Source organism: Anopheles funestus, chromosome X (assembly GCF_943734845.2).
Source record: "Anopheles funestus chromosome X, idAnoFuneDA-416_04, whole genome shotgun sequence".
NCBI classification, from domain to species: domain Eukaryota; kingdom Metazoa; phylum Arthropoda; class Insecta; order Diptera; family Culicidae; genus Anopheles; species Anopheles funestus.
Genome location: NC_064597.1, coordinates 19,753,468 through 19,777,190, shown reverse-complemented (window position 1 = coordinate 19,777,190; position 23,723 = coordinate 19,753,468). Strand labels below are relative to the sequence as shown.

Here is a 23,723-nt window from a genome sequence, read left to right as displayed (position 1 = left end):
TCGGTAGGAGGAGGATACAGTCTCGTTCGTACAACAAGAAGAAGAATGATATAATTATAATAAATATAACAGATATATAACAGATAGACTAACAATAACAATATATAACAGATAGAAAATTTCATTGGTCATTTTGGAATGGCTCAGGAATTAGTTTCTGAGAACGGTCCTCCGTTCATTTCAGAGGCATATGCAAAATTTTTGAGCGATTATAGAGTAAAAGTTACTAAATCTCCACCATATCCTCCTCAATTAAACGGTTTAGCCGAGAGAGGAGTGAGGACAGTTAAGTAAGTATTAAAAAAATTTGTTTTATTATAAGCATAAAAGTTTGTCGTTGAGTGGAAAAATAAGCAAATTTCTTTTACACTCCAGAAATTCGTCGACAACGGTGACTAATGAATCACCGTCGCAGAGAATTTTTGCTTACACTCCATTTACGGAGGTAAGTAAGTTAACGGCAAAGTTACCAGGTAAAGAGTTTTTGATACATCTAAAATTAAAATACAAAAGAAGTGCATCGAATTTAAAAGCGGAGAAAGATTTATGTATAGGAATCATTTTAAAGAAATAGTGCGTTAGATTCCGGCAATGATAATAAGAAAGGTTAGCTGAACCTCCTACACCACCAATATAAATGGATAGATTAGATTAGTGCATAAAAATCAATAACGAAATTTGAAAAGTAAAATGAATTACATTTATAATGATGAGTCGAGGCTCGATGAGGTGTTTATTACTTGATGATTCGCACAAAAAAAGGACGATTCTACCGGCTACCGATCGCACGATGCTGTTTCTTTGACACACACGTGCGCACATGCAGTTATGAGTGTCGTATCGCCTGTATATAACGCCTAGTCCTCTGCTCTGGTCCAGTACCGATATGCCTTCTCCTTGGCATATAACTTTATATTACTAGAAATGAATTTAATAAGGATAACCCCGTAGTAGATACTAGTAAAAGCAAACGTAAACTTAGCGAATCACGATCTTCGTCAGTTAGGCGATCGGATAGATTGCGTGGCCAACCGAGACCAAAATATTGTAAATAATCAATTAATAGTAAGTTTGCGTTTAGTGGGGAGACTGTAGTGTAAGTAATTATGTATTATTATGTACGTACAGGGTTTCGAATCATATAAGGGAACAGTTCAATCGGTATGGAGAAAGATTCAACCGCTCAGGGGATGTTTGCAACGCTTTGGTGGAACTTTTCACTCGCTTAGGAGAATTTTGCAAGCATATAGGGGAATGTGTCAAGCAGTTAGGGGAGCCGTGCAATCATCCCACACAACAATCGAGCTGTAAAATGTATGGGACGCTGTCAATTTTTCTGCCGTTTGTATGGGAGAGCGCGCTGTCAGGCAATATTTTTACCCCCGCCAACGCTGTTTCATTACCTCTTCCTCCCGTGTGTCTATCGTTCGATATCGTCTGACGGTTTCTTCCTTAGCTCTTCTTCTTGTTTATGCCTGGCTATACATACACATTTTCTCTCGCACTCACTCTTGAGTTTTGTTTTGAAATAACTGCCACCATTATTGTTTACGCTCGTTCAAGTGTTTCATCATGTATGCTAAAAAACTGAAAAAATCAGGACAATTAGCCAAAATCCGAAAAGCTAATGAATCCAACTTTCAACGTGAATCAAATTCATCAGATCCACCAAGTAAGATATCAATGGTAGTTGAATTAGAGTGCCATACATTCGTTTTTTCGTTTGTTTGTTTGTGCAGTCGTTCCCACAACATCTGATGATATCATGGAAGAAGCCGTCGAGAATAATAGTGAAGTTCTTTTGGACGAAGATGCTGGAGATTCTAGCGAACCATCCGACGACGGTGAACCAGAAATTGCTTTCGGGAACAAACCGTTTAAAGATTTGCTTCGGCTGTGGGCACTTTCCTACAATGTTCCGCTGAAAACTTTAACCGCGCTGCTAAAACTATTGGACCACAGTACTGATTTCAACCTCCCTAAGGATGCGAGAACATTTTTAAAAACGCCAATTTTGATATCCAATCAAATCGCAAATGTTGCTGGCGGGCAGCTGTGGTACTATGGGGTAGAAAAATGCTTACAGCATTACTTCGGGTGAGTATGTTTGATTTTACCTGTTTATGTAAGGTCAAATCTAACAGATGTTTCTGTATTTCAGCAAAGAGACACCTGCAACAAGTTTAATTGCTTTAAACTTGTCAATGGATGGATTGCCCTTACACAACAGTGGACCGACTGAGATGTGGCCTATACTTATGTCCTTGCCTCATTTGAAACCAATGCCAGTGTTGGTTGTTGGAATCTATTGTGGGTCATCAAAGCCAGATAATATTGAAAGTTATCTTAGGCCGTTGGTTGATGAATTAAATTTTCTTCTGGATCAAGGCACAAACATCAACGGAAAACTGGTCGACATTCAGTTACATGCCATTATAGCTGATTCTCCGGCACGATCATTTCTAAAGGGTAAGTAAGTGTTTGAGATCAATCTATGTGTTCTATGTAGTCATGAAAACTATTACCATTGATTTATGCTCTTAATTGTTTTTACAGGAGTCGCATATCACGGTTCAAGGCATGGCTGCATGAAATGCAAGAGCATCGGAACACATTTGAAAAGCGCCAGAAAGGTTGTGTACCAAAGCGTGTGTGCAGATCTCCGTACTGATAAAGAGTTTCGAGATGGTGTGTATAAGGAGCATTATAGATGTAGAAGTCCATTATTAGATCTCAATGATTTCGATATGATTTATAATTTTGTAGTAGCAGACTTACTTCATCTAATAGATTTAGGAATAGTCAGAAAATTATTATGGGGTTGGGTATTTGGCACCCTAAAACCATTTAAAAAATGGAAACCTTCTAAGCAACGCATGATATCGGAGCAACTGATAAATATTAAATTCCCAAGCGAAATGAATAGGCAATTACGATCTTTGCGTTATTTAAAGTATTGGAAAGGAAAAGAGTATGGAAACTTTTTCCGTCATGTTAGCATTCCGATATTAAGTGCCAATCTCAACACACGAGTTTTCGATCATTTCAAACTATTGTATGTTGCAGTTATACTACTGACCTCCAAGACATTTCAACAGCATTGGGCATATGCAGGTATCTTACTGGAAAGGTTTGTTGGTCAATTTGGCAACATTTACCATGAACATCATGTGACCAGTAACGTTCATAACTTGCTTCATGTTTTGGTTGATGTGCATAGGTTTGGGCCATTAAGTGATATTTCTACATATCCGTTCGAAAACAAATTATTTTCTATCAAAAAATTAGTCAGGAGTGCGCCTCACCCTCTACCACAAGTTGCTAACCGTATAGTTGAGCTAAAAGAAGTGGAAGTTGCTACAAATGATCCAAAACATACATTTCCCATGATAAAAATGATAAAAGATGAAGTCATACTGCAGGTGAATGAAAACTTTTTACTACGCAAAAATAATAAAAACTCATGGTTTTTGACTAAAGACCACACAATAATTCAATACCATAGCGCATCAGAATACTCCGATGGTTATAAAATAGAGGGTTATAAAGTTTTGATAAAAGAAAACACATTTGAAGATCCCCTTATCTCTGATATCATATATAATTATAAGGCAAAAGTATCGGATGTATCATCTACATTAAGCCATGTATTAGTTAGCGATATTAAGTGTAAATTAGTGTGTATAGTCTTAAATAACGAATTTTTTTTCACTCCTCTTGTTCATACTATTGTAAGCGATTAAAATTAATGTATGTACATAAAATATGTAATATATTTAAGAAATATTAAACATTAATCTTTCAGTTCAAAAATATATTGAATACGTTTATTCTTCATAATATTTCATACCTTTTAAACATGTTAAACATGTTTTGATCAACAATTCAGTAGTAATATTATACTTTTTGGTAACGTCTTTCCCTGTGTTATTGTTGTTATAGTTTTTTTAAGTATTACGAATAACTGATTGAGGAGTGGAAATTTCGCTTAACTCAATCCTGTCTCGGGGTTGCGGGGTGGAACTGATCATCATTTATAAGCGCCTTTTTTTGTGGCAGCTTGTTTTTCTAATTCCTTGCGCCTTAGCTCTAGCTACTCCGTGGGATAACTTTTTTAGAAAAAATGTTTTAACACAATCATCTGTTGGCATTTGAAACTTATTTCCGGCAAAAGATTTGAAAAAATTAATAAAATTACTGTACTCTTTTAGTGCTATTTTTTTGTCTGTCTTACCTTTGCCACTCCAGCTACATGTGCTAAAAAAATGACGATCGAAGAGGAGATCTAATGCTTCGTGCATTCGATTATCCAAGTCTTGTTCTGTGACTCTCATGCTAAGCCATTCAATTCCGCTATTGTAGAAAATTGGATCCTGTCCAAGTTTATCATTAAATTGTTGAAAGTTTTCTAAACAATCTATTTGAGTAAACTCAAAATTAATCCGTCTAACGGTTGTGTTACTACAACATACGTGATCTAATAGACAGTCTACTTTAACTTCAATATTCTCTAGTTTTTTAAGTATCTTTTCTAGCATTTGATTTTCCTGCATATTAGAACGAGAATTTGTAGCCGAATCGTCTGTCGCTGAAGGAAAATTGTTTTTTCCCAACACTCCGGAAGCATAACTGTGTTCGGTGTAGTTTCGTCGTTGGTTTTCTTTGCCATCGAAATGAAATGAATTTGTCGATGATGTAGATGGTGCCAAAAAGGATTGGGTTGATTCAGTCGATCTATTTTGTTGTTCCATAGTAGTTGATGTAGAAGAAACTATCAATGCACTACGTGTTGGAGTTATTGGTACCGGGGGTGGTGGAACTATTGCTGCAATGCCAGGCACAATTTTCGGTGTGATGGGAGATGTTATTATCCGCACAGAACTATTGCAATGGTTTAGATTTACATTATTTTCTGCACTATATGTGATAGGTGTAATAATTTTTGCACTTTTTTCGTTGTTATGCATAAGTGGTGCATCAATCGTCGATGAAGTTTCAATGCAGTTGTCCATAGATGCACGCGTTGCTGTTGCACTTTCGTCAGTTTTCCAACGACGCATGATGTCTGTGAGTGAAAAGCATAAATTAATATTGGGCAACTAACTGATTCGATCCCAATCACCTCAACAGTTCAATGCGTAACGCGCTAGTTATGCATCGCAGATGATTCCATGGATCGATCCCAGGTATAACTTACACACTTGATATATGAAATAAAAATTCACTCTCCACTTTCCTTGCAGCAAGCAGTAGCACAACACGACAATCAGAGGAATGGGAAACTCTACTCAGATACAAGCTCACACCAAGTCAAGTCCTGTCCTATCGCTCTTTCCGAAGAATAACGGTTACTGCACAATAGCATAGTAGAATGGGTGGGGAGAGTGCGACCAGCAGAAAACAAATACTGTACACTCTGAAGAGTGGTAAATAACAAATGCCAATAGTAAAGTCGCTGGAGAGAGAAGGAGATGGAGAATGTCAGAAGTAAACACGTGCCTGAGGTTTCTTTTTTTATTTTCCATTTTTTTGATATGCTCTTCTTTACCTTCCACTACTGTTACCTTTCATTTTCATAGCTCTTTAAAAAAACATGGCGTCTGCATTAAACGTCATCGGGTCCCAGGCACTAATAGGCGGCTGAAGGGCCCTAACCCTGCGTAAAACTGAAGCTTATTGGGTTCTGTCATAGAATTAATGGGCTCTAGAACTGTACCCTTTGCCCAAGGGAAATTTCGCCAAGATTTATATGGGAAATTGTTGCGTGGGATAGTAGGGAATTTTGCAACCGCTGAGGAGAACAATCTGTCACCCGCCCAAATGTCAACTTTAGCCGTCCGTTGTTTGTTTACATTGAGCAGCTGCATTACGAAAAAATGAACATAAATTTACACAAAATATTAATTTAAAATAAGCTTAATAAAATAAACTGCTTTCGCAAACTTTTTGATTACGGATAATTGCTCAATATAAACAAACAACGGACGACCAACGATGACATTTTGGAGGTTGACAGATTGCTCTCCTCAGCGGTTGCAAAATTCCCTATTATGATTGCACGGTTCCCCTAACTGCTTGACACATTCCCCTATATGCTTGCAAAATTCTCCTAAGCGAGTGAAAAGTTCCACCAAAGCGTTGCAAACATCCCCTGAGCAGTTGAATCTTTCTCCATACCGATTGAACTGTTCCCTTATATGATTCGAAACCCTGTATTAGTTATAGGATAGGATACGTATAAAACTGTTGTAACTTAAACTAAGGGTTCAGTACCGCTTGAGCTTGAATACAGAACAGATGTTGGAAACACATAACAGTAAGTATAATTGTGTATATGTTAGAATTAGAATAAAGAGTCTATCATAATATAGCACTGAACAGAGCAACGCCTAATTCCATAATACAATTATTTATCACGAACTAATAACAACCTGATAATCGGGAAACTGTAGTCAATGAAGTCCGGCAGCGTTTTTGCATAACTTGTTTGCCAACAGCTATCGACCAAATCCTTATAATCTGCCAAAGCTGCAAAATAAGAAAATGTAAATCATAAAATCCACGAATGGCTGAACTACCAGCTCAGCGACTTACACCCTCCATATGCCCATTCACCAACGTAGGAGTGGACTACTTCGCACCAATGGACGAAGAAATTCGTGTGTAGAAGAGGATCACCTGCTGAAATATTTTCAGACAATGGGACCAATTTTCAAGAAGCGAAGACCTGAAAAGACAAATGTCAGATGTGAATTTCGCCTGTGCACCTACGTTCACCGACGCTTATGCATACAACGTGGGCGTTCAATACTCCCTCGGCGCCACATATGGGTTTGGGATTGGGATCGTTTGGTGCGGAGTTTATAAGAAGGGTTGAAGGCGTTGGATAATTGAAGAACGTTGAATTACGAAATGTTAGCAGCGGTGTTGATAGAAGTACAAAGCCTGATTAATTCTCATCCGCTAACATACATGACCCAAACATCTTCGGATAAGGAAGCGCTAACTCCGAATCATTTTCTGTTACGCGGCGAACAGACGTCCTTGCAGAGACTATGAGGGATCGTTAGTTGAAGGAATTCGTTCCAACGTTTAACAGAACTGTTACGGACGCGACAAAGTTCGCAGCGTACGCGTAAGAAAATTCGATCTATCGTAAGAAAGAGAATGATTTACTTTCACAAGGCAGGAGGCGTACAAGGTTAATGTATAGCTGGCATAAACCATTAAAAAATGTCACATGGGGTTTTGGGTTAGACCAAATTAAACAAAGAACAATAGAAAGGTCTGATCTACAATAATTAAATCCCGCGTTGCGCAGGCCATGCGAAGGAGGTCTAAAATGGAAAATAAGAATAACCGACTCAAGTGCGTTCACCCCAGGGTAAGAAATGCATGTGCAGCACAATGACCTGCTTTCAATAGTATCGGCATTCAATTACTTGGATGCAGCAAACTAAAAAGGTTTAGGATAGGGAACCAAAACAGAACCCTAACCATGTGTTTATTTAGATTGAAACAAAGTAAAATAGGAAAAGATCAACGCGATCTAACACCGCCACATTGCAATAGGCGAGCAAGTAATAAACACGTTACCCCGTGCCTACATGCTTAGCAATTGTCGCGTTTGCGAACGCGACAATCGTAGCACAGTTTTCCCAAAAAATGTTACCCCGGCTCTAAACGCTTAGCAATTGTCGCGTTTGCGAACGCGATTCAGAAAAATTTTGCGAAACTCCATATAAAAAAAATTGTGAAAAGTCGCTATACGTGTATTTTCAGCGAAAAATCGCGATTCGAAGCACGACTTGACGCCATGACAGTTTTCTTAATAACAAGGTAAACATGGCAATAACAAGGTAAACAAATACAAATTAAAAAATTAAATATTTTGAGTGTTAATAAAAATTATAAATTAAATTAAAAAATCGAGTGCTATTTATTTATTAAAAGTACGTACGTATTGTATATAATTATTGTGAATGTCAATATTATTTTTAAAACAGAAAAATGCTGTTAATTAAAAAAAAATCCCATATCGTGGACAAATGCATGGCTGCATTGTTTATGAATTTATTGCTTGTATAGTTCAACATACTATACATACTGCTTGACGAAGATAAATTAATTAATAATTAATTAACTTAATTAATTAGAAAAAATATTAGAGTTAAAAAAAATAGAGTTAAAAAATATTAGATAGTTCACAGCACAGTGTTCCATCCCTTTTGGAAGCTGTGTTGGAATCGTGGTTATGAATACCTGTATATTGATGGTAGTTTGGAAGCTGTGTTGGAATCGTGGTTATGAATACCTGTATATTGAGGGTACGGTGACGGTCATGAAATGAGAAAAAAGCCATACATGTTTGATTACCCGTATTCGAAGATTTTTATCTTTATGCTACTCGAAGCTGCCGATCCCAATTCTATTTTGCCCGGTGTATGACGCGGTGGGCAAACACATCTTCGTTCACCTATTTATCTTGTTACAATTCTTTCTGGCTACCGGAAAAAATTATAACAAGATTTTCCAGCGTTAAACACACAAGAAAACAAAACGGACAAATCTGCGGTACTGTTAACAACAGCCGTTGTTTGTATCACAGGAGTCAGCAGCATCCTGCCACGAGCTTTCTTGATGGTCCATTTTTTTTTAAACATCGTCACTGGGCTTAAAAAACTTGCCTTTCTCATCAACTTCATCAAAACAATAAATTTACTATTTATTATGATTTTCTTTGTTTAAATTAATTTAATTTAATTCGAAATTAATTTCCCGCTACCGGCCAGATTGAAAATATAAACAAACCTTGCACGAGAAAACTTAAACAACCTTGAAGTCGCGCCGAAAGTCGCAAAATTTTTTGGAAAAACTGTGCTACGGTTGTCGCGTTCGCAAACGCGACAATTGCTAAGCATGTAGGCACGGGGTTACGACTTTCGGTGCGACTTCAAGGTTGTTTAAGTTTTCTCGTGCAAGGTTTGCTTATGTTTTCAATCTGGCCGGTAGCGGGAAATTAATTTCGAATTAAATTAAATGAATTTAAACAAAGAAAATTATAATAAATAGTAAATTTATTGTTTTGATGAAGTTGATGAGAAAGGCAAGTTTTTTAAGCCCAGTGACGATGTTTAAAAACAATGGACCATCAAGAAAGCTCGTGGCAGGATGCTGCTGACTCCTGTGATACAAATAACGGCTGTTGCTAACAGTACCGCAGATTTGTCCGTTTTGTTTTCTTGTGCGTTTGACGCTGGAAAACCTTGTTATATTTTTTCCGGTAGCCAGAAGGAATTGTAACAAGATAAATAGGTGAACGAAGATGTGTTTGCCCACCGCGTCATACACCGGGCAAAATAGAATTGGGATCGGCAGCTTCGAGTAGCATAAAGATAAAAATCTTCGAATACGGGTAATCAAACATGTATGGCTTTTTTCTCATTTCATGACCGTCACCGTACCCTCAATATACAGGTATTCATAACCACGATTCCAACACAGCTTCCAAACTACCATCAATATACAGGTATTCATAACCACGATTCCAACACAGCTTCCAAAAGGGATGGAACACTGTGCTGTGGACTATCTAATATTTTTTAACTCTATTTTTTTTAACTCTAATATTTTTTCTAATTAATTAAGTTAATTAATTATTAATTAATTTATCTTCGTCAAGCAGTATGTATAGTATGTTGAACTATACAAGCAATAAATTCATAAACAATGCAGCCATGCATTTGTCCACGATATGGGATTTTTGTTTTGAATTAACAGCGATTCTTCTGTTTTAAAAATAATATTGACATTCACAATAATTATATACAAATCCTGCGTACTTTTAAAAAATAAATAGCACTCGATTTTTTAATTTAATTTACAATACTTAATAACACTCAAAATATTTAATTTTTTTATTTGTATTAGTTTACCTTGGTATTGCCATGTTTACCTTGTTATTACAGAAAACTGTCATGGCGTGAAGTCGCGCTTCGAATCGCGATTTTTCGCTGAAAATACACGTATAGCGACTTTTCACAATTTTTTTTATATGGAGTTTCGCAAAATTTTTCTGATTCACGTTCGCAAACGCGACAATTGCTAAGCGTTTAGAGCCGGGGTTACAAAGGACGGATTGTTCGAGCCTTGAAATCTTAAACAATCGATTACCCGAAATAGTTAAAAAAGGGCATCTCGAAATGCTCGGTAAACGGAAAAAAAATCGGTAAACGGGTAAACACGGGTAAACGACATTCTTTTACGAACGAAAGGAATACGAAAATAGCGATAAGCATACGCCCGCGCGCCGTAGCACGTGACGGGTAATAAAACTGCACTTGATCCCTTAAAAAACCATCCCATCGGGTAACCGCTTGCATTTGGGTAACATACGCACAGGAGTGACAAGGAAAACATACGTCTATGCGCTCGGAGCAATTAACCAAAAAAGGCCGAATCAGATCGCGTAAGACAAAGAATTTACGCTTACGTTCTTGAAACTAACACACACTTACGGCGTGTAGAATAAGAACTAATACCACTACACTTTGTTTATACCGTATGCGTGATAATGTTTGCACCATCGTACAAATAAGGTCCCCGTTTCACCTGTGCACTAAATATCTTGGTTTTATTTGCTAGCATATATTTTTTGGTTCATACCGAAGTGTCAAAATGCAAAAAAAAAAACAAATACTAAGTGTGGCAGTTGTACCATGACGAAGTGGCAGCGTGTTCGTGATTTATCCCGCGCGCAAATGTCGCAAAAAGACATTTCGACCACCGTGGGAGTGTCCCGGTGGACCGTCAAAAGGATTTTGGATCGAGAAAAGAATGGACAACTATCCCCGAAGGTGGCCACAGGTCGTCCGAGGTCTGCTCGGGTTCCAAAGGTTATTGCTGCTATAAAAAGGGAGATTCGGGTAAATCCAGTTCGCTCAATAAGAAAAATGGCGAAGGAACATGGGATCAGTGACTTTACGGCACGGAAGATCGTAAAGGAAGATTGCGGGGCGAAATCGAGGGCACGGAAGAAGACTCACATAATTACTAACCGCATCCGGGAGCTGCGAGTCGAACGATGCAAGAAAATCTTGAACTTTCTGAAGCGAAAAAATCCGGTTATCTTGTTCACCGACGAGAGCATGTTTACCGTCGATCCGGTATCAAATTCTAGAACTGACCGATATATTAGTTCTCTTCCGGTAAAAGACGTGGCCGACAAGCATAAGAATGTGTATTTGACCAAACATCCTGCTAGCGTTATGGTCTTTGGAATGGTGGCTTCCGATGGCAAAAAAATGGACCCAGTGTTCATTCCAGAGGGTGACAAGGTCAACACGGAAGTCTACATTGGCATTCTAAGTAAGTACGTTCTTCCGTGGATCATAGAACAGTACGGTCCGAAGCCAAACGTTGTGTTTCAACAAGATGGGGCCCCGTGTCACACCTCGAACCGCACTCAGAAGTGGTTGCAGGAACATCTTCCGTTCTGGACGAAGGATATGTGGCCGCCATCCAGCCCAGATCTTAATCCGCTGGATTATTCTATATGGCGCTTTATGAAGGCCAAGGCCTGTTCTAAACGCCACTCCAGTACAGCAAGCCTCAGACAAACATTGACCCATACCTGGAGAGAAATGGATGGAGAGTACATTATAAGAACCTGCCGTGCATTCCGGAAGCGTGTGGAGGCCGTAATTGTAGCAAACGGAAACTCGATCGATGATTAACGTAGTTTGGGACCCTAAGAAACATTCTGCTTTTAAATTAAAAAAAAATCTTGAACATGAAAATGTTAACAACCTTTTTTATTTTGATGTTGCTCAATGGTGCAAACATTATCACGCATACGGTATATAAGCTGGAAAAATTTCAATAAACTTCACTTGTTATCTAACCTTCAAACCGATGAGTCTTTCTGTTTGGCAGTTGAACGGTTCTCTACGGATAGACACTTATATTGATTAATTCAATACAAAAGCCTATTTGTCGGAACCGATCTAAGGCCATTTACGGAAAAGGTTACAGTTCACAAGATCCTACGTTAGAAACTAATCCTGGTTAATCCAGGAAAAGAGCCTTACGTCGATCCCGCTGTAACCAGAAGGTAATAGAAACTTGCGCAAGAAGTTTCAAGTTGACTATTCTTCGCGTAGTCAACTCAGTACGGCGGACCGTAGTCCGATTTGTTCCCGTCAGTAACAAGAACGTTTAACACAAAATGCCTGAAATATGCTGCCTTGGTACCTCCCAGCAGCAGCAGAAATAATACCATAATCGCGGATATAAATGAAAGGCGGGACAGTCGCATTGTCGCTATACTCAACGCAACATCAACAATATCGATAAAGCAACACGCCCGGGTTACATCAGACACTTAAACTACACCACACTTCACTTCACAGCACAACACTCCTGTACGTTAGCCAATCAAGCGGCTGAGGAATTAACGACCTTTGCGGGGGTTCAAATCGTGGCCGATTTTAATTGATTTGCCGGGTTGGCTGGACGAAACGATGTAGTGGAACCCACGACAAATAAGATTAGGAGCATGCCGGAGCCTAAGGATGAAAAGCTGACCACACTAGTGGAGTTTGGTTTGGCGGTGAAGCGGTTGATTGCTGCGATGAAGGCTTTCATCAACATCCCGCACCGGATTCGGTGAAGTGGATCATCGGAAACTGGAAACTATGCTACAGCCTAACAAACCCCACTCTCAGCGGTTCCAGCCCCATCGACCCCAACCTATTCGACTGCAACAAGGACAACGTTCCGGTACGGGGCGTGTTCCATCTGCAGTGTCAGCATGCGTTTTGTGTGATGAGAGCTGAAAGTCGTTAGACAGCTCTGAAAAGTTCCGGAAAACCTCAGTGGCTGCAAGGAGAGCTTTCGTGAATGAAAGATATGCCGGAAATGTCATTCTTACCATAGGGTAAGTGTACCAATTGTTGTGCTAGCACCAATTGTTGTGCTATCGTCGGAAAAATGGATAATATGAAAAAAACAAGGATGATTTGCAGTCCCAAAAAATATCTTCACATAAATTAACAGATTTCCTTATTTTCCCATACGTTTCATTAATTTCATAAGCTTATTTTTCGAAAAATCACGATTTTTAGTTTTGCTGTCAAAAAATCTGCAATATCTTAACGATTGTCTAAAAAATGACCATTTTTTTGTTTTCAATTTTTAATGAAACTAGAGCCCAAAATTGACGACAAAAATTTTTAAAAACTAGTTTATGGCTCAATTAAGCTAGAACCACATTGTTTTTGATAATTAAATGATACGAAATACATTATTTATCGTATTTAAAAATAGCATAACAATTGGTGTATGGAAAATCGGAATGCACCAATTCCGACAAAGTGCGTGTATTGGAGGTAAGCATATTGACTTTCGGCAACATTTATTTTGTTTGTATTTAAAATGAGTGAATTAAACAATAAAAACAGAATTATTACATTGTTCATTCACTACAAAAAAACTAGTTTTAACTGATACTTTGAACACACTGCCTACTGCCATTATTTTATGCTGACTTCACAAATTGCTGTCAAGTCGAACCAAAATTTGTTTCTCAAAACCACTATTTTAAAATCGGTAAAAAACGTGTTTATTTTATATTTTTGAGCGATATTAGTTATGAAAAGTTCCTAAAAAACATTAAGTTTCCTTATTATACCCATTAGCTTGAGTGATATCAATTCAAATGGTGATTTTGGACTAGCACAACAATTGGTACACCTATAGCACAACAATTGGAACACTGGCGTGTAGAGTTCTCTTTATTAGTATTCGTTGTTACACGGTTATTGATCCTCTCGTGGTGACCGTTGCCGTCCAACTGCCGCTAATCCTTCATTCCCCCAAGTCCGTCGTTTACAGCCCGCTCTCAAAGAGTCGGCTTAATGTTCCTTGAGTTTACCTTCTATAATCCAATACTCTACACGGCGTAGTTAGTCTTTTCACACGCACAGGAATGACCGAAGGCGCATTATTAAAATATTTCCCCGTAACAATGCATGGACCTAGGAGGCGCATTGCCACGTGCGCTTTCTTAGATGAAGGGTCCACTTCCACCATTATACTAGCTACTACCGGGCGATAATTCTATGTCGTATGCCTGAAACAAGGGATGAATTGAGATCCCATTTTAGCTGAAGCCATAAACGCGAAGATGAAGGAATACTTATACAAAGGGTACACCAAGAATCTGATCGAACGAGGCAATTGTGCCGAGGGTTCGCGTGAGCTGAACGAAGCGCCACATGGGGTTGATCGTGAACCATTGATGGCAGAATTTTGAGGACCGCGCATCAAGTGGACCTTCATCCCACCTGGGGCACCTCATCTCGGGGGCTGCTGGGCAGCGTCCGCTCACGTACGTGCCTTTAGTTAACGAACTAGCCGAGCCTGTAACGCCAAACCTTAACTACTAGGCAGCATAGGCAGAAGCGATGGGTAGCCGAGTACTCACTCTACGGACTAAGTGGTTTCAGCCAGTGCGGCTACTTAAAGTAATAGACTTGGTAGTCGTTGCCGATAATAACCTTCCCAGAAACTGTCGGCCGAAAGGACGCGTCGTAGCGGCGATCGTTGCGAAGGCCGGTCAGGTTAGGGAAGAGACGATAGAAACAGCAAGCGGCACGTATGTCTTCTTCTTCTTCTTATTGTCGAGGTAGATTGTATCCTCCTATGTTCTTCTAGCGCTAATCCAAATTCCCATATTCAGAGGCCTACTTCCTCTTTGGACTTCGACTATCAGGAGTCATATGTCTTCTGCTGGTTCGTGATTGTTTTTTGTTTATCTATTTTGACATCTTCTTTCTGTTTCTGTCTATGCTCTTGCGTTGGATGATTTGTTCCTCTCTTTAGATTTTTATATCTGCTTGGTTCATGAATTTGATAATTTCTTTGATTGTTTTTCCACTCCTTTTCTTCCAGTTTATCTTTAGTCTTTCCCATGAAATGTAAGGGTTATTTTCTCTTGGCGTTTCATATTTTTTTCTGAAGAATATTTTGTGTATCCCTGTTTCTGGTTCGTTACAAATTTGGTAGTTACCATCTTCTTCTATTTTCATTTTCGCTAGCAAGTACCTCGTTAAACCGTGTCCTGCCAGGATTTTGTTAAATGTTTTTGTTTCATGCGCTGTTAGGTTAATTTCGTGGTACCACGGCTTAGTTTGGAATTTGTTTTGAAATTCTTGGAATTTTTCCCTTTTTTTCGCATTGTTCTTCATACTATTTTTTTGTTTCTTCTACTGCCTGGTTTTGTAGCCATGTTGTAAGGTCCTTTATCCTTAGTTTGTTATTTATCACCTGCTGGGCATTAATTCCTTTCTTTGCTAGTTCGTCTGACTTTTCGTTACCTACTTTGTTAATGTGGGCTGGAATCTATCTAATTTGTGCATCTAGTTTGGCGCTCATTTCTAATATGTTGAACATGGTTTCGTCTATGTGATTCTGCTGTTGTTCATTTTGAATTATCTGGCATGCCGCTTGGCTGTCCGAATAAATAATTGGATTCATTATGTTGTTTTCTGCTGCTATTTCTAGCGCTTTCTCTATCGCTGTTATCTCTACTGATGTGATTGGTACCAGGTTTTTTAGACTGTAATTTTTGCTTAATGTTGGTTGTTTTTTCCGTATCTTTATATACATCCCTATTCCATACTTTCCCTCGATTATACTATCATCGGTGTAGGTTATTCTGTTTGTTTCCCTGAAATTCCTAATTTTTTCTTCATTATGTTGTTTTTAGCATTTTTGTCCCGTTTAATTCTTTTTTTGTTGTTTTTTGTTCGTTTGTGAGGGTAATAGGTTTTTTTTCTTATGTTGTTTGTTTTGACTTCGACCATTTCTTGGAGCTTATCCTTATTTTATAGAAGTATGTTTTCTATGTATGTTCTTTTTCCTTTCGTTGTTGTATTTCCGTCCCCTATGAGTTGTTTTTTATGGATTTGCGAGTATGCTATTGTTTTTGTGAGCTCTTTGGCAGCTAAATATTTTGTTCTAATGTGTAGCGGCATTTCTGCTGTGATTGCTAGTAATGTGTTTGTTGGTGTGGTTTAAGTACACCCTGATATTTTTCTTAATGGTTAATTATTGTCTCCATTGATTTTTTAGTACTTTCGAGGCGTTACTCGTAAATGAAGCTCCTTGTTCTAAAATACCTCTTATTATAGCCCGGTGTACTGCTATTGTTTTTTTGGGGCTCAAACTGTTTTTGTTGTTGCATATGCGTCTTAGCACATTTAGCCTCTTTCTAGCTTTATTTTTTAATTCTTCTATTTGTTTCCTGAATTTTAAGTTTCTGTCTATCCATGCCCATAGGTATTTGCGGACGGTAACTTTATCTATTTCTTGGCTGTGTACTATTAGGTTGAAACGGTCGTTCTTTTTTTCGAACGTCATGTATTTTGTTTTTTCTGTGTTCATTGTTAGTTTCAATTTGTCTATTTCTTCCTTGAATGTTCTTAAGGTTTCTTGCATTTTTTATTTCAGTTCTTGGGCATTGCTTGCCGTTTCTATGATGATGAAGTCATCTGCGTATTGTAAAATTTTCCTATTTTCAGCTGTGTTAATTTTTTTGTGGATAGCTTCTGTGTATATATTGAATAATATTGGCGATAGTACGTCGCCTTTTTGCGGTCGTACGGTTTTTGAGAAAGGCTGCTATCCATCTTACGATGTCTAATGTAAATTGCTCTTCTTCTAGGGTTTTTAATAGCGTGTTTGTGTCTACATTATTGTACGCCTTTGTTAAGTCGACAAAGAGCACTCTTGTCATTTTTTTCTTCCATTTATTTAGCGTAATTTCATTTGTTAGGTAGTTAATGCTTTGGTTAGTTGTTTTGTTTTCTCTGAACCCGAAGGACGTATCAGGGATAATATTTTTTTTTCCTGCAGTTTGTCTTTTTAGTTTCTTTAGTACTGCTGTGTTGATAATTTTAATTTTTGTCGGTTCTAGGGCTATTGGTCTGTAGCTGTTTGGGTCGTTTGGATCTTTCTCTGGTTTTTTTATCGCTATTATTTTTGTTTTTTTAAACTGTTTTTTATCTTTCCTGTTATCCACATTTCATTTGGTTCTTCTATTAACTTACTTCTTGCCTCTATATTTAAGTTTTTCATTAACTCATACGTTATTCTGTCGGGTCCTGGTGCTGTGTTCTTTTTTTGTTTACGATTTCAAACCATAGCTCCTCATCTAAGATCTTTTCTGGAGTAGGGATGCTATAAATTCGTTTTTCACTTTGTTGGTTTTTTGAAGTTTATCCCGAGGATTTTCTTCGCTATTTCTATGTCTGTTTCTATTGCGTTTTCTATTTTTTTTTGTTGCTTTTTGGTTTCCTGCAATTCTTCCTATGAATTTCCATAATACCTCTATGTTTTGTGCTGTATTAATTTCATCCAGTTTTTCTTCATGTCTTTTGATTTTGTTTTTTCTTTTTTTAATCTAAATTTTGCTAGTGATTTTTTGAATTGAATTTCATTTTTTATAGTTCTATTCTTATTGTAAGTAGTTCTAGCCTTGTTTTTTCCTTTCCATGCTTTTTCCGTTTCAATGTTGTCCACCTTATTTTTGGTTTCTTCTTTTGAACTCTTGTATTGGCTTTAATTAGCTTCGTTATGTTTTTTGCATATTTGATGGCTGTTGTACTGTCGTGAACGTCTATTTTTTATGTCCTCTATTAATTTCTCTTTGTTTGTGATGTACTCTATAGGATCTCTGATGTTTTCTTCTTATTATTGTTTTGTGGTTGGTTGCTCCTATATGTTCTTCCCGTACCGTTTTAGAGCACTTATCCCACATATCTTCCGATATCAAGGTAAGGTCTATTGCGGTACTGATTTTGGCCCTGTCTGTCGGTACAAATGGTAACTCCTTGCTGTTGAGCAATAGGAGGTTTGTGTCCTGTAATTCGTCAACTAGCCAATTGCCTTGTTATCGTTCCATGGGTTGCCCCATGAGGTGTGGTGGCAATTGAAATCGGCTACTATGAATATTTTTTTTGTTTTTTCTCTGTTTATGTAGTAATTACGTTATTGTGTTTTTGAAAGTTTGTATTTTTGTTCTTGGTGTAGCGTATGCTGCTATTAATGTTATTTTTTCATGTATTAGTTCTATTTCTGTGCTTTGTATGTCCTCATGTTGTGTGTTTTGCTTTATGTTAAATGCTATGTCCTTTCTTATTAGTATGGCTGTCCCTCCATATCCGTCTTCTCTATTGCTTGCAATAATGTTGTAGTTACTAATTTTTGTTTCTTTTTCTGTATCTTCGTTCAGCCACGTTTCCATCACGCAGGCTGCTGTAATGTTTTGCGCGTTTTAAATTCTTCCTATTTCGTCTTTGTTTCTGGTCAGGCTAGTTATGTTTGTTTGTAATATTTTCGTTTTTGTAGCCATTTTTTTAACGAATTCCCCATTTTTTTTTGTTTTTTGTTCTGTTTTGTTTTCTTTTTGTTTTTTTACGCGTTTCCGATTCTCACGGCTTTTTTTTGTTGATTTTCTTATGTTGTGCTTGCTTGGCTTAGTGTGTCAACGTCGTCGTCCGTTTCAATCATTGAGTATTCCTTATTCTTGCTCGAGGTTGGGCTTAACATCGTAGGCGTTACAAAAGGCGTTGCCTTTTGTGATTCTGATGCGTTTCCCTTGCAACGTTTGTCGATCACTACTACTTCTCCTTGTCCTCTTAATACTCTTACCTGTGTTGGTTGCTTGCTGCTCTGCAGCACCGTCGAATACAGGCGTTCATTTACGCTTCGCGTATCCACCATTTTTTTTCCTTTCATTTTTGGGTGCACGATACACCGTAATGCACTGGCAGATCGCAGAATTGGCACGTGAATTCTTGTCCACGATACGTGGTTCTCACCCTTTCTCCCTTTATCGTTAAAAACGATGGGATGGCTGCTGCCAAGATCATTTTTACGGCTCTATTACCGCTTTTTACACCCGCAAAAAGCCCGTTTTCGTCCCAGTAGAGGTCCTTGGCCTCCTTTATCTCGCCATACCTTTCTAGGACCGACTTGAGGTCGGCGTTAGTGATTTTGCTAGGGCATTCCTGCACCTGTACAATCGTGGTGTTGTCCTCCATTTTGAGCGGAATGAGGTAATTCACCCCATTGGACGCTATCGTATGTTTGCCATCATTCAGCTCTACCACGCGGTGAGCCTCTTCCTCGCTCTTCTTTTCCACTATGACCGTTGCGGTCATGCTTAGCATTTGGACCATTTCCAATTGCTGGGGTACCAAATTCAGCTTCTCAGTCAGGAAACCGAAAATTTCTCCCATGAAGGGTTTCTCACCTGACGTTTTGACACCGGCACGTATGTCAGACCTTTACATAAGATAGTGCGTTTAGACATCGATAGCGAGGAGAAATAGCTACGTACCATTTATGTTGCGCTTACGAACACATCATTGTAAAAGCGTAATTTGTGGTGTAAAGCGTAAAGCACGAGGTGTAGGCACCGAAAACTTCTTCTTTTTCATCTTCTTTTCTGCGAGGTGCTTCTCCGGTACGACTGAGGAATCCAGCTTCCTAGTTACTTCGAAGTTTTGAGCCTAATATGCTCAAAAACCTCTATTTGTGTATTTTGGTAGCGCAGTTTGTCGTTTGGTTTGTTTATACTCCTGATTTCTGGTGTACAGGCTTTTCCTCCTGTACGTCGTGTTTTTTTAAAACGGCCTTATTCCGGGCCTGCTCGGACCGGAAGCCGTTACCTAACTCTATCAGTATTTCTTGTCTATGTAACTATAATGTAATTCTGTTTTTATGAATAAAATCTATCACAGCTCTTATGGTCCCTACCTTTCTGTCCTTCCAATCCTTTCTGAATGTATCTTCATTAATACTTGGAATCTTGTTTCTCTCGAAGCTGAACTTAATGCAGTGGAAGACTTTATGAGTGCCTGTATCCGGCTCATTACAGATTTTGCAGTCACCTGGTCGGATAAGTCTCATTACACTGAGCCAGTAGTTCCCGTAATCATGGCCAGCTAATATCGCAAGCTGCAAACGTCATGCGAAAAGACGTCTTTTTGCGGTCTTTTCGCCCACGAAAAGACTACGAAAAGACGTCTTAATAATACCTGAACGGACCAACTGTCCTGGCGTTGAGATGTTGGTTATGTGTAACTTGGTTAGCTATGTATGGTAACTTGGTGGAAATTTTGCAAGCAAATAAAAATGGATTATTTTCAAGCCAACAAAAGCAAAAAAAAATGGTTTTTTCTCTCTTTTTTCGCTCTTTTTCCTCTCTCATATTCTTTGCCCGGTATTGGTTGAGCGCGCATCTTTTTTGATAGAGCTGTAATTCTATGAAACACATTCGATTATTGAGGCTAGAACTCTTATACTTACGGAACTGTGAAAAGCGTATCTCCGTCCGATCCAGTTGTGCTGTGCGGTTGTCTTGTCAGCAGAGAAGTAAAACACCAATAAAAGCTCCAGTACAGAAAAATGGAAAAGTATGTTTTGCTCAGATAAATGTATTGCATCCGTTAACATGTTTTTTTCTTCCTTATTTTCGGTGAAATGATGGTGTTGTTGACTAAAATGGATCATATAGCAAACAATCCGAAGTGATATTGGTCAAAAAAGACGGCAAATATTTTTTATCCGGAAAGCTTCAGACTGCATGTATATCAAATGATGGAAATTTTTATAACGGTATATCAAATCATATGTTTTGTTTTTCATCGTTATGTTACACTCTCCAAACCTAAGCTACATTCGGATTTGTTGGCGCAAATATCAGGAGAATGCAGCACCAGTAAAGCAAATGTTAACCAAATTAGTGTTTCCGCACCCGTCCTCCAACGCAACAACAACACAACAAAACATATACCAACAAACATAGACCAGGTAACCGGTAGCCGGATTGCAACAACATCAAAAACACAAAATTCAATAGACGCAGGATCACTCACCGACATAGACTCTTTGAAAAAGAAAATAGACGCAGTAATGGCGAAATTGGACAGTGTGGAACAACCGCAGCAGGATCAAGCAACCAATTTTGATACAAAGATCAGATCAATAGAAAAAAATCAAAATATCATTAAAGCCAGGCTAGATTTGATCTTGGACAAGCTATCTCCTCGGCCCGGATTGGTTCCAATATCTACATTTAGTTGGGACCCTATTGCTAGCAAGGAAAATCTGGAAGAAGTGGAATAACATCTCGGACTAGCGGAATACAACAAGGATTGAAGGACTACTTAGAATGCCATCTTCCTACTGATAACGCAGAAGAAAGACTACATGCAGCTATGGACATCATTTTTAGGAGAGGATTTGTGAAAGAAATGAGCTGGACAGGTGTAGGACATCTTTTCGAAAAAATACCATTATGTAAATATGTAAATATTTTAGGATTATTCAGATACATAGGAACGTTCCACGGAGTTACTCCAACCGAGCAAAAGCTCAAATTTTTTTTCAAAACAAATTGAAACATGCTGGTCAAAGGCTGAATCTATCCGGAAAAGTTAAATCAACCCACCATAGACATAAAAAATTCCCGTACTCTTACTCTATGTTATTTTATAAATTAATCGTATTTATCTTACATAATTATCCTTACATTAAAATTTTTTGTTGTGCAATTACAATGTTGTGTTATCGTACAGCAGTGTATATAAGTATAATGAAATAAATAAAAACATTTCTAAAATGTACATATCGTTTTTTTTTTCATTTGTTAGAAAATATATTGACAATTTCCATTTTCCTTAACGGCCATCATTTTCCCAACTATGTCGACTTTCCACAGCGTTCCGTCCCGGTGTCATCCAAATTCGTCTGCTATAACAAAGTGGGTAAAGAGACTAGGTGGGCTTATAGCTTTGACGCGGTAGACATATTGAAAACCACTTAGAAATTTGTGGGTTCGATTGTGATACATATATTTTCACTCATACACATAGCACATTCCAAAGGATTCGCTCACATACATTGACAAAAAATCGAACCCCTAAACGTCAAATTTTAATTCATTTTTCTACTGCGCAGCTGTCAAATCGTTAGGGATAAGCCCACCTGATATCTATACCCACTTTGGTATCATAGACCCCATAGTCGGTTAATATCTGTCATCGCATCCTAAACAAAACAATGACGCGTTGTTATTCGCAACATACTCCCCTCCAGTGCAGCAACCCGGTGCTTCACTTAACGAACGTCAGACCACGCGGTCTCTAATACTGAACTTTCTCTTTGGTTACCGCTTAATCCCTCCGCGTTTCTACGTCTTACACAGCGATTTTAGTAGCGGGTCGTTCGATTGTACCGCTGTTAGTCTGTACCGTCGTGTGTCTATCCTGACCGACTCTTGCCCTAACTATTGCGATTACACGTCCTTTCGGATAGCAACTGCGAGGTAGGTTTCCATCGATAATCCACACCTTGTCGCCGACCGCGATTGGTTCTACTGGTTCGAACCGCTTCGTTCGCCGGGTTAGCGTTGGCAAGTAGTCTTCGGTCCATTTCTTCCAGAATAGCTGCGCGTTATGTTGTGCAGCACACCACGATGCCTTTACAGCTGCCGGCGAATCATCCAGGAACGCTTCTGGCTTAGCTCCGTCCGAGCTACCCAAACCCAAGGTGGTTTGGAGTTATCGGAGAGTCCATCTCGTCTCCTAGAGGTATGTACGTCAGTGATCTGCAATTAATAATCAGTTCTATTTCCGTTAGGGTTGATGACAGCTGCTCGTCGCTCGGAGTTTTGGATAAATCCAGGCTTAGCGTCTTCTTGACCGATTGGACCAGACGCTCCCAAGATCCACCAAAGTGAGGCGCGGATGGTGGGTTGAAAATCCAATTTATTACCGGACTCGAAAACCTTTCCATTAACGCTTCCGTGTCGACGTCCTTCAAGGCTTCTCGTAGCTCTCGCGCTGCTCCGACGAAATTAGTACCCTGGTCACTGATGATCTTAGGTGGTGATCCACGTCTCGCGAAGAATCGGTGGATTGCCAGAATGCAGGAGGCTGTTGTAAGCGAGTGGACCACTTCCAAATGAATCGCTCGCGTTGTCAGGCAGGTGAAGATCGCTCCAGACCGTTTCTCATGGCGACGTCCAACGGTGATACGTATCGGTCCAAAATAGTCCTTCATCTTTTGGGTGATAGCATTCGCTAAATCGTGATCTTTCTCCATCTTTTTCCTTAGGTCCGTATATCTTCTCAAGGCCATATATATAAATATAAATTTTATTCATAGTTAAGATTTGGAGAACAATCCATACAACCATATATAATTACATTAAGACCAACCAATTGGTTTCACAAAATGAGCAGATGTAGCCAATTTTGGCGTTATTTAGAAACTGTGAGCTATCAGCAGTAGACTTGTAAGACCGTGCGGTAGTTTTTTTTTTTTTTTTTTTTTTTTTTTTTTTTTTTTTTAATATACCTATACCTTAATCCTACACTAACCTATGCTTAATCTTAATCCCTAATCTGTGGGAGACCTTGGATCAGCGGGTATGGGGAATTTAAACACCGGCTGTTGAATTTTGTTACTAATCGCTCGAGGATCTCTGATAAGGGGGCTACACCAGCAAGGGCATAAAGATCTGCATTTCGCGTGAAGCGGCTTGTGTCGAGTATCATGCGTAACAATTTGTTCAGCATGATCTGTAGTCTACTGTGGTGAGTTCTTGCGCAAGAATTCCAAACAGGGGCTGCATATGTTACTGCTGGCAT

General features: G+C 38.7%; 3 protein-coding genes across 5 annotated transcripts; 1 reads left to right on the top strand and 2 right to left on the bottom strand.

Annotated features, from left to right (window-relative positions):
- Positions 1–711: 711 nt before the first annotated feature.
- LOC125768900 (uncharacterized) lies at positions 712–3,743 on the top strand. 2 transcript variants are annotated; one of them, XM_049437222.1, is made up of 4 exons: positions 743–1,672; positions 1,740–2,097; positions 2,162–2,469; positions 2,557–3,743. In XM_049437222.1, the coding sequence occupies exons 1-4, from the start codon at positions 1,573–1,575 to the stop codon at positions 3,741–3,743; spliced, it is 1,953 nt and encodes a 650-aa protein (XP_049293179.1). In that variant the 5' UTR covers positions 743–1,572. The 2 variants fall into 2 exon arrangements, with proteins under 2 accessions (XP_049293187.1, XP_049293179.1); XM_049437230.1 differs by having other exon boundaries at positions 712–1,672; positions 2,162–3,622.
- Positions 3,744–4,034: 291 nt separating this feature from the next.
- Positions 4,035–5,281, bottom strand: LOC125769265 (uncharacterized). 2 transcript variants are annotated; one of them, XM_049437919.1, is made up of 2 exons: positions 5,198–5,281; positions 4,035–5,065 (listed from the first exon to the last, which is right to left on the bottom strand). In XM_049437919.1, the coding sequence occupies exon 2, from the start codon at positions 5,058–5,060 to the stop codon at positions 4,035–4,037; it is 1,026 nt and encodes a 341-aa protein (XP_049293876.1). In that variant the 5' UTR covers positions 5,061–5,065; positions 5,198–5,281. The 2 variants fall into 2 exon arrangements, with proteins under 2 accessions (XP_049293876.1, XP_049293867.1); XM_049437910.1 differs by having other exon boundaries at positions 5,123–5,255.
- Positions 5,282–12,166: 6,885 nt separating this feature from the next.
- On the bottom strand, positions 12,167–23,175 carry LOC125764477 (uncharacterized). Its single transcript, XM_049428789.1, has 4 exons — positions 22,670–23,175; positions 22,273–22,605; positions 18,953–19,350; positions 12,167–12,321 (listed from the first exon to the last, which is right to left on the bottom strand). Exons 1-4 carry the CDS (start codon positions 23,173–23,175, stop codon positions 12,167–12,169), a joined length of 1,392 nt encoding a protein of 463 aa, XP_049284746.1.
- Between the last annotated feature and the right edge of the window lie 548 nt (positions 23,176–23,723).

Excerpts from the sequence above, each read along its gene's own strand:
- LOC125764477 (XM_049428789.1), bottom strand. The coding sequence starts at position 23,175 with ATGGAGAAAGATCACGATTTAGCGAATGCTATCACCCAAAAGATGAAG. Across the intron at positions 22,606-22,669 it reads ATTAATTGCAGATCACTGAC|CTCGGACGGAGCTAAGCCAG; the intron begins GTACATACCTCT and ends GGGTTTGGGTAG. Across the intron at positions 19,351-22,272 it reads CCCGCTACTAAAATCGCTGT|GTCTGACATACGTGCCGGTG; the intron begins GTAAGACGTAGA and ends TCTTATGTAAAG.
- LOC125769265 (XM_049437919.1), bottom strand. The coding sequence starts at position 5,060 with ATGCGTCGTTGGAAAACTGACGAAAGTGCAACAGCAACGCGTGCATCT.
- LOC125768900 (XM_049437222.1), top strand. The coding sequence starts at position 1,573 with ATGTATGCTAAAAAACTGAAAAAATCAGGACAATTAGCCAAAATCCGA. Across the intron at positions 1,673-1,739 it reads AAATTCATCAGATCCACCAA|TCGTTCCCACAACATCTGAT; the intron begins GTAAGATATCAA and ends TTGTTTGTGCAG. Across the intron at positions 2,098-2,161 it reads TGCTTACAGCATTACTTCGG|CAAAGAGACACCTGCAACAA; the intron begins GTGAGTATGTTT and ends TCTGTATTTCAG.